An 11224-nucleotide genomic window follows, 5' to 3' on the forward strand; every position below is an offset into this window, starting at 1 on the left:
GGAAACTAGGCGTATTTATCTATGCAACCCTATAACTCACCAATTTGTAACGCTCCCAGAGGCCTCCCCACAATCATGGGCCCGTGCAATTGGTTTTGGACATGTGCCCTCTACGGGAGAGTACAAAGTTGCGAGAATGTTTACTGCCGAATTTGTGACTGGGGACGATATGGACAGTGATTTCAGTTGTGAAATTTTTAGCATTAGACGGGAAGCCAATTGTTATTCATCATCAGGTTCTTGGAGAGTCATAAATCAATCCAAATGCCCATATCCAATTCGTAATAGCGCTGTTTTTGTTAATGGACGTCTTCACTGGGTAGTCAATACTGAATGTCCTTTTCCACCAGATCATGATAATGCCATAATTTTCTTCGATTTGGCTAGTGAAACTTTTGGGTATGTCCCCCATCCTCCGGATTACGAGCATGAACAAGAAAGTTCCATTTATGTGTTGGATTTGGCAGGTAACCTTAGCCTACTTAATTTTGAAAAGCATGAAAATCTGATCCGACTATGGATGCTTGATGATTATGACAAAGGCATCTGGACCGAAACGCATAACATCATGTTAGACCCTCTGACTAGGGATGACGGTATCAGCTTTAAATTTATGGTGGGCAGGGAATTATTGATGGCACCTTGGCATTGTAAATACAGACTCTACTACAACATTGACACGCGAACTTTTAGAAGAGTTGAAAAGCCTGAGCCTGCAGGATCTCATGGGTGGACTTTTAGATACTACTGGGAAAGCTATGAAGATCTGATGGAAAATCACAAAGTACTAGCATTATGTTAGGAATCTTGGTATTCTTTTCGCTTTTTTTTCCCTAGTTTATCTACTTTGGTTGTTCTTTTTTTTTTTTCCTCCATTATGAGGATAGCAATACACTTTTGCCATGCTTAATATATATATTAATGCTTGTGTTCATAAATGTTTTTGCCAATTTACTTAAAGATCATAGAGACATGATCAGTTGAGTTTTCTAATTAGCCGCATCATAGATGAATTGCATATAATCCCTTATGATTTTTCATGTATCCGCATCACACCCTCCCCTCTCCCTTTCAAGATTTCAGAATGACTACATAACTCCCTATGATTTTGGCACACCAAAAATTTGTGTGATGGAATCATAATATCTACTTAACCTTTTTTTTTTGATAAATTGGGGGGGGGTTTGAATTCAGAATTTCTTATTTATAATCTCTCCTACCTTACTACTCAATCCAACTCTTTCCCCTTCCCCCCAGTTATTAATAGTAATCAATAACAAATAAATAAATCAACTAACATTGTTGTTTATATATATATATTTTTTTAGCTGCAAAACAACTTGTTAACTTTTCTTTCTTTCATCATTTATATCATCGAAATTAGACCCCTTTATTTGTGTGACCCTATAATTGGTTTTGGATATGTATTCCCACAGGAGAGCATGAAGTGGTGACAATATTACTACAAAATCTGCGTATGGAGACGATGTCAAAGATGATTTAGGTTGTGAAATCTTCGACATTTGACATGAAGGTGATAATTATTCACCATGAGATTCTTGAAGAGTGATTAAGGAATCCCCGTGCCTGTATCCCATTTGAAATTACGCTGTTTTTGCTGATGGATGTCTTCATCGGGTAATCAATAGCGAGTGTCCTTCTCCACACCTTGATAATATGTCCTCTGGTTTGGCAAGTGAGACTTTTGGCTATTTCCCTCGTCTATCAGATTACGAGCATGAAAACTTAATACCCTTTATTCTGCTGGATTTTGGGAGGTTGGTTGAGCCTAATTAATTGCGAAAGTGCGGATCATCTGATCCAACTATATATGGATGCTTAAAAATTATGAGAAGGGCATTTGGACCAAAACACATAACATCATGTTAGAGCCGAGGGATAAACTTATAATTCCTAGATTTATGGTGGGCAGGGAATTATTAAGGGCGCCCCGTGATGATTCCAGTAGACTCTACTACAATATTCACACACGAACTTTTTGATAACAATAAAACTAATTCAGGAAAATATCTAAATGTAGGGAATAGTGAATGTCTGTGTGTGCATTCATATAACAAATTAGGTGCGATTAAGGCTTCTTAACAGGCAAATAATCCACGCAATATCGATAGTTTAATTCTCCAATAAAATTAGCTGTTGATCCAAACCATTTGGAGCTGATAATTCAACATAGAGTTGATGTTTATTTAATAGATTCTAGCATCTTATTCAACATAGAGGTTCATTTGCCCTTCTGGCTACCATGTGAACCTGAGAAGTAGCCTTGAGTGATTGTTCCTATAGACAATAGCCGATATACCTCAATGCTTCCTTTAAAGATTAAAGGTCCCCTTGAAATGCAAGTGAGTCTCCAAAACGTGGTTCAACTTATTTTGTGGATTCTTGGCTGGTGGAATCGCAAAAACAAATTAGTTTTCATTTATTTATTTATTTATTTTATGTACCAGATGGAGCATAACTTTAATTGGTCTTTAAGCTTCCTAAGTATTGGCGAAATAATACATCGGCCAATTAGCTCTGATACATCATAAGCCTTCTGTACGGTTTATCATGACATGACCGAGAAAAGATATTACGCTATGGTTTAGAATTTTATGCAAACTCAAGAAAATCAAGGAAATACTTAAACCAAAAAATTATTTGAAACGAGAAATAAATCAATACTTCAATGCATTGTTCCCTTATTGGTCCAAATTTTAGAGTTGACCACTAGATAGACAGCCAATGTTTTTATCTTTCTTTAGATAGCGAACATCCCTTCTTCATTTGCTGGCCTTCTCCTTAGCATGCAGATCAGAAAAGTAGCCTTTAGGATCGTTCTCAAAGCCCGTCCTTGATGTATATGCTCCATCACCACCAGGAGCCTTCATCAGATCATTGGTGCCACCTTTGTTAGTCCCACCACCAGCGCCTGCTGCACCTGCTCCAGTTTCTTTGCCGCCACCACCAGCTCGGGCAACTGGTCCAGTTTCTTTGCTGCCACTTTTGTTATCCATCTCAAATGCCCTTCAATCTTAATCGCTAAAAGAATAGTGGTAGTAGTAGCAGATAATAATTTTGATGCTGATGTATACTTTGGTTAGAAGATGAGGGGGGTTTATATAGGCATAATTTGATTAGGATGGATTTAATGGCTGCACTTGAAATGATAAATTTTTCTTGTGAATTTAACAGTCAAATGCATGACTGCATGGGGAGACTACTTTGACTACACTGATTTTTTAGCGTATGACATTCAATTCAAGTAATTTGTGCCCAGTTTTCAAGTTATTGGGGGTCATAACGAAACCTCAGAATTATGAACGCCATTTCCTTGTAGTTTTGTGTTCAAATTAAGGAACTTATATACTCCCTCTGTTCCATTTTGATAGTTCTAATTTTTTTTCACACCGTTTAAAAAAAAGTAGTTAACCCTTGCTATTTTTGATACTCTAATAATATGCCACTAAACACATAGTGCAAATCTCTTGTACCATACGTTTATTTATTTTAGTGGGAATGGTACAGAAGTAATGGAAGATTGTTTTCAACCATGCAATATTTACCTTCCTTGGAAAATTCTTGGCATAATTTCAGAAACCTCCCTTGAGTTTTTGACAATTTCACTTAGCTCCCCCGAGATTTCAATAATTACATCGACCTCCCTTGGTCCAATCAAATGACTAAAATGTCCTCCACTTAATAGTTAATTTACAAAGGGACATTTAAAACTGAAAAATATTTCTTATTATTCTACTTGCCATTTTCTAATCTCAAAAAACAATCTCCATCAATTTTCTAATTTTCGTCCCTTTCTCTCTCCCTCGCTTCCTCTATTATATTCTTCTCTCTTCTTCTCCTACAACTGCTTTTCACTCCCACCAAATATCGTGCGTCATTGTTACCAACCATACCACTATCAATTTTTTACCATCTACAAAATTTATCTGTATTTTTTGTTTTCCTGTCTCTTTCTTACTATAAAAATTTTAGACCCTTTATTTTTTTCCCTATTGTTTTACTCCTTACAAATGTTAGCCAATTGAAGTTACCAAATTAACAAGCTGCAGATTGTAGATTTAATTGTCAAACTAGGGGAAGATGAAAAATGTAGCAGTGATATAGGAAAAAAAATGAAATTGAGAGTTGGAACATAAAAAGATGACTATTATATTTGTTAATCAAAAAAAGTCTAACAATTACTCATTGGTTCTCTCTTTTATTTACTTATTGATTGTGATTTTACTATAAAGGTAGAATTTTGTCTCTATTTTCTAAGAGTGTTAGAGCAACGATGAATTATATATTTAGGGACATGGGGTCATTTCTTAGTTTAATATTGGTAGTGGTGGTGGTGAGTTGCATTAGGCAAAAATTAGCAAGTAATGAATTTTGAGATGAGTTGGAGTCGCTGGACTTTGTTTGTTTTAGTAAGTATGTGTTGTACAAGAAATTAAAGATTAAAACATTGTTTTATTTCGTCTTATTCTCTGAAGAAGGGTATTTTAAGATAGTTGAAAAAAATTATAAACTATTGAGTCTATATTGTTACATAAACCTTAAAAGCAAGGGAGGTATGTGTAATTTTTAAAAATTGAGGGGAGCTCTTCGTAATTGCTAGAAATCTCAAGGGAGGTTACTGAAGGGTTGAAAAGCCTGAGCCTGTAGCATGTGTTGCTGGGAAAGCTATGAAGATCTGATGAAAAATTACAAAGTATTGGCACTATGTTAGAACTCTTGGTGGATTTTTGGTTTATTTTTCCAGTTTATGGACTTGGATTTTACTATTAAGATAGTTTCAAGTGTTAATTTTTTTACAATAATAAAACTAATTCAGGAAAATATTAAAATACAGAGGATAACAAAAGTGAGTGTATGCATACATATGTCAAGTTAGATGCGATTTAGGTTTCTTAACATTATAAATCCTACTAAATTTTGCATATTTCTCTGTTTTTTTTTTAAAGATAAGTTATGCACTTTTGCTATGTTTAGAATATTCTAATTCTTTCCTTCCTAATTTTTTCCCTACATATGTACATATAATTAAATCTTCACAGCTTGACTTCTCTAGTAAAACAATATTAATTTTTCCAAATTTGAGATTATATTATTGTATATTTTGTAACAGCATAGTAACATCTGGAACGGTAGATTGGTGATTGAAAGAGTAATTTGAGCATCTGACTAAGTTGGAAAGGAAAAAAGTTAGTCTTTAAATTTTTTTCCTTTTTGTAAATATTGCTATTTTTCAATATAAATCTTGGTAAATATGTTTACAAATCAAAGGATGTTCAAGCAAAGGAAAATAATGAAGAGTTGACAATTTTACTTCTATAATTCCAGTGGCATCTATCGTTTCACAGCGTCTCATCAGCCTCTTTTAATTGCAACAACCAGGAAAGTTTAATATTATGTACACAATCTCTCAATTCTCAATCAGAGAAGCCTCATGTATCCATGAAATGGAGGTTCATAAGCTCGACTTGTACGAAAAACGAAGAAGAAGGAAAAAAAAAGGAAGAAGAAGAAGAAGAAATTAGACACAAACGTAATAATTTTGCATGTGATGCCCAGAAAAACAACTTTCTGTGCCTAAATGTATGGAAAATCTGTATATTTTCCTTCCCATGAAATACTAGTGTCAAACTTAGGATGTTATTTTCTAAGAAACAATTTTTATATTTTCCGTGACCACATTTCTTAATCATCTTTTTATCTCACATACATCAAATTATTACAATATATATATATTTAAAAAAACTTCAAAAAATAGCGATCCAAGTGGAAACTAAAAGCCAAGCTTTTTAATGTGGACAAATGAAGTTGAAGATCAATTGGGAGCATCCAATATTGCTATACTATCTGAAAAAAATTGTTACATCAAGTCAAACAAAGGAAGCTGCATTCTCTAATGATCGAGAATTAAGCAACATCCTTTGTATGTCAAGTACAAGACTAGAATTTAGAAACATGAGGGAAAAAAAAAGCATCTAATTTCTTTTCTTAATCCATGGCTAATAGACTAATGGTGATGGGCTTGATAATGACCCCCTACATAATATGACAAATTGGACCCAAGCTCACAATTATTGATACTACAATGATTCATCATCATATTAGTTTTTCACATTATGACAATGATGTTTGTTGCTTACACTATTCTCGTTTCGTCTTTTATCTTGTAAATTTCTACATTTGTTTAAGCCGTTCGATTTCTTACCCCCCAGCAAGTCTAGTTGCCCAACAATACCATCTAACAAGGCAAGCAACGCCAATGCCCTTAAAACTATTTCTTCTATGACATTAAAAGTTATTTTGGGGTGAAATAAAACTCTTATTGGGTATTTTAAATTTTTTCTTTTTTTTTGTACATGTCAAGATTTTTAATTCGGGATGAATCTAAAAAAAAAAAGAGCAAAAGTTCTTTCCCAAATTAAAAATTTTTGTCAGCAACTGTATTTATCTAACACAAATTATCTCTTATTGGAAATACTAAACAACGTATATTTAAACAACGTGGACATCATTTTGCCAGAGAGAGAGAGAGAGTGTGTGTGTGTGTGTGTTCAATTTTGGTTTTTTTTTTCCTCCTTTGTTTTTCTTTTCTTTATGAGAAACTAATAAAGAAGAGAAGACGAAGTGATCTTCAGCTCTGTATGGATTTTTTTCGCTTTCTGTTACATTTCTTTTTCCATGTCCTCTAAGCAGTTTTCTTTCACTTTCTGTTACATCTCTTTTTCCATGTCCTCTAAGAAAAAGCTGCTTCTTCTTCTTCAATATAATTAACGTCTTTTTGGGTCCAAGCAGGGGCAGCAAACTAGTAAAGTTTTCCAAGCCAATATATTTCTGTCTCCTTTGGTCACAGGGAGTGGTCCAATACCGACCTCATGAACAAATAAAATGGCCAATTTGGGACTTGTAAGGCAAGATTAGCGGCTGTCATGACAATGATCCTCAACAATGAAAGCTTTAAGACCCCTTTTTTATTTTTTAATAATCTGTGCGAATTATTATTTCTCATGAATCCAAATTTGTGATCTTCTTCATTTATTAATTTTTTTTTTTTTTTGCATTTTTTGAAGAATAATACATAACTCCAAACACTGTAAACAGTTATATATAGAGCCTTAATATATAAACCAAAAGACAAAATCACCTAACAATTGCAAATTTTTCCTGGCAGGTATATGAGGTATGCCACTTTCAAAATTGTTATATTTTTTTCATTATTTGTTGTTTAATTTCTGTCATTAATCACATTATCTTGTTGATCACATAATTAATACGTTAATCTACTCTATCAATGTGGTAAAAATTAACTATGTGTAAAAGTGTTTCTTTTGTCAGCCTTTCATTTCCCATTTGGTGAATCCACCAAATCCCCAAAAGACCATTTCATCGCTCTATGATTTTTCCCTTATCTTTCTATGCCTAGTTTACAAAAATAAATGACCGGAAAAACATAGCTATACATATTCTACCTATAGTTTAGCCTGAAAAAGAACCCAAAAAAGGGAAAAAAAACTATTTCAAAGGTCCAAAGCAATAATTTGCGGTTGATTTATATGATCATATTTCCAAATGGAAGCTAAGAAAAGCTCAATTCTGTTTTCCTGAATACCGGCAAGTCATATGACTTTTCTATCAATAGAAATAAGGTCTCCAGCTCATAAATGATATCAATTTCAAAGGAAATTAAATGTTGACCGATGGATTGGTAGAGTAATTTTGTAACAAATTGGCAAAAATAAAAAGAATCCACGCAATCTTTCCTTTTCTAAACATTTAATTCTTTTTACTAAATGCATTTTCAAGTCCTTCGATTGAAAGTTCAAACCAATTTCATTTTCACGACTGTACCCAATTTCCCAGCAGCTCCTAGGAAGCTGCCTCCACTGCTTCTGTGGTACTAATTTCCTGACTCAGTCAGGCCCATCAATTTATACCAAAATTAATATTCATGCAAATAGAAAAAAAATAAAAAAAAGGGCTAGAAAAACAATTTTTTTATCCAACAAAAAAGAAAAGAAAAGAAAAACTAATATCACTACTGTTCTGAGATTCAAACGTTAATATACAAGCAACAGCCTTATCTGGAAAAAACAGGCTCTTCTGTGATTGTATCCAACAAAGGTTTCCTTGATTTGCACGATGCTAATCTAAATCTATATTCCATATCCTTAAACCCTTCAATCTCCTCCAAATTCAACCTCGACCGCCCAACTTCTTGATCATCATCTCTTGTCACCGCGGCGGCCGCCACCTCAGGTTCAACTTTGCCACCGGCTATCCGCCTCGCAGCAGTGTTCGCCGCCATCAAAACCACCGCCATATCAGCTGCAGTGACGATGGAATTCACGCGTTTCATCTGAAACATGATATAAACGTTGCCAAACTCCAAATCTTCATCGGCAGAAAGGGCGGAAAATCTTTTTCCAATGTTCAAGGACTTAGAGTTCACCAAGAAGTAGTTTGGACATTCTAGCATGAGTTCTGCTGCCTTCACCAGTTGCCGGAACTGCCGTACTTCACCGCCTGGGAGAATAACCCTGGCGGCCCTGGTGGTTTTCATCAACGGAGTCGGAAGAGTGCTGCATGACATCAAGTTTCCCATGATGGAAGGGGGGAGAGAGAGAGAGAGAGAGAAAGGTGTTTGAAGTGCTGTTTAGTGCGTGTCTATGTGTGAACCGGTGGAATTGCTTTGCTATTTAAAGAGCACAACTATTGCGCGTGGAGGCTATAATTTACTACTAATAATTATGTGTGGGTTGGAGTAACACAAATATCAATTTTCAAATTAAGCAATTAATAGTCTAGAAATCCAATTATAGGAAATTTTTTGACTTTCCTTCTTCTTTCTTTTTTTTAAATTTCCAAAACCTATTCCCTCAATTTGGAGAATCGTTTATTGTTTATTAATTTTTTTGTGGGGAGGGGGGGGGGGGGAGGGATAAATGGCAATGTGAATTTAAAAAAGTGGTTCAAGATTTTTTAAAAAGAAAATCAGATAGCAACCTTATCCAAATACAGTTAGTAGAGTATATGTTAGGCTCAAGAGAATATAAGCAAATCACACGCACTAAAACTTTCATTTAAGGTGGGAAATGGAAAATTAATTCATTTCAATAAGATAAAACTATATATATAAGCAATAATATCCACAAATTACATCCTATTGATTAGGATAAGATATTTTTTTGCTTGTGATAAGATTTTAAAGAAATTTAAAATGTAACAACGATATGTCCTACAAAAGTTCAATGTGAAATGATGAGGAAATTGTATAGAAATGACTCATCCTAGGGATGTTTGAGCTTGAACCCGGATGACAAGGACATATAATTATAGTTAAGGGATCCTTAATAGGAGTTAGGATCTAGCCACCCTAGTACTAGAAATAGCTAAGGGCAACAAATTCGATTACTATTTGGCAAGGACAGAGCTCTAACGCAGAAGTCCAGAACAGAGACTTTTGCGGCTGGGTTTGACTAGGGTGTCCGCGTTGGGGGCGAAATTTGTGGAAAAGATGAAGGAAAGTTATAGGAATTAGTTTCGTAGTTTTGAGTCATTGGTGTCACGAGTCCTTTGGCATTGATGCGTGTGGGGACTGCGACCCCGTGGGAAAATATGGAACTTTGGCTTTGTGAACCGAATCCGAATGCTCAGTCTTTGGAAGCTAGTACTCAAGTTTAGAACCAGAACTGTCTATCAACTATGATCTAATTTCTTTACCTAGCAAAACAAACAAACAAACAAACAAACATCTTGGTTTGGTTTATTCTTTTGTTTTCTTTATGTGTTTCCTTGAGAATAACCAATTTATCTGCAGATTTTTGTGGTGTACAATGTGCAAGCTTGATGTATTATTATTGGGCTCAGAGGGGATTACTCTTTGCCAGCTTTTAATTTACATGATATGCTCTCAAAGTTTTGAGGATTGTTGGTTAGAAATTACTAGTATTTAAGATATATGGATTAATTTTTGTTATACATTATCACTTTATAGGTAAAAGTTATTTCTAGTGTAATAAAACATGAGTATACTAAGGAAGCTAGTTAAGTTTAGTACATGTCTATTGTGATTATTTACATCATTTCACGCATACGGGCTCAGGTATAAGTTAAATATACTAAAAAGTACTAATCAGACACGCCCGTTAATAAAATTCTTTTTTTTTTTAAGGAAGAGAAAATATGGTAGATTATGAGATAATATTTTGCAACCTAACCGCTTTTGAAAATTGAAACACTACCAAATCATCCCTATGGCCTGCCTAATCTGCGGATTACTTTTGTGTTGCGGTCGAAATTGCAAGTAACTTTTCTTTTTATTAGTGCAGTAGATTAAAAAACATTGAGAGTGTCAACTTCGTGGTATTGCTTTCCAACAGCCACCCATGCGATTGCCCTTTTAAATTCTTGGCCACCTAGACTTTCCACGCGATTTAGTGGTCCTTTAGGCTGCGGAAAATGATTTTCCATCAAATCATTTCTTGACAACTTACAAGGTAACTGCAAATCATGCATTATTGAAGGCTTATGTGGTCAGGCTATGATTACTTTCATTTGACTTAAGCGTTATGTTTAGTTCTTGCTGTTGATACAATTTTAGCTTTGCTGTCACGTTCTAGTTCAACAAGGGAGATAATTCACTAACCTTTCGGCACAGCTTCATTTTCCCATGGCCTAGTTTTGATGTATGATGGGGTAGGGCAAGAACCAAAGTTTCAGCTTTACTCTTTTGCCTGGAGCATTAGGAACTCTAGTTACATAAGTGGTCACTCTTTAAAATATATATATATATATATATTCAAAAAATTGTAAGACAGGTTGAAAAGCAAAATTATCAAACCACAAAATCCTGCATGCCCTTGCATTTTTTTTTTTTTCACAATATCAAGAAAATGCAGTGCAGTTGCATATGTGAAACTTCGGGAGTTAATCCGCTATCAAAGGCGTGGTTGCCGTCACTGTTTTGATTGAATTAATAAGGGGCGTTCCCTAACTGAGTAAATTAAGATTAAACATCATTTAATGTTCAACAGTGATTTGGACCAACCAACTTCTAGTGATTTTCTAATTAGTAGCGTCTACGGCATCTCAATTTAAAAGTCAAGGGGAATTTACTTCGCGATCTACAAGTAATACACTGGATTCCATAAAAAAACCGACAAGAGGAAAAACACGGAGAGAGAGAGAGAGGGTATAATTGCTTTGTTGG

General features: G+C 34.7%; 1 protein-coding gene across 1 annotated transcript; it reads right to left on the bottom strand.

Moving 5' to 3' along the window:
- Window positions 1-8025: 8025 nt before the first annotated feature.
- Window positions 8026-8829, bottom strand: LOC113717553 (uncharacterized). The gene has a single exon (XM_027242285.2). It carries the CDS (start codon window positions 8615-8617, stop codon window positions 8093-8095), a length of 525 nt encoding a protein of 174 aa, XP_027098086.1. The 5' UTR covers window positions 8618-8829; the 3' UTR covers window positions 8026-8092.
- Window positions 8830-11224: the final 2395 nt, after the last annotated feature.

The sequence above is a fragment of the Coffea arabica genome, unplaced genomic scaffold (assembly GCF_036785885.1).
Source record: "Coffea arabica cultivar ET-39 unplaced genomic scaffold, Coffea Arabica ET-39 HiFi ptg000035l, whole genome shotgun sequence".
NCBI lineage: Eukaryota > Viridiplantae > Streptophyta > Magnoliopsida > Gentianales > Rubiaceae > Coffea > Coffea arabica.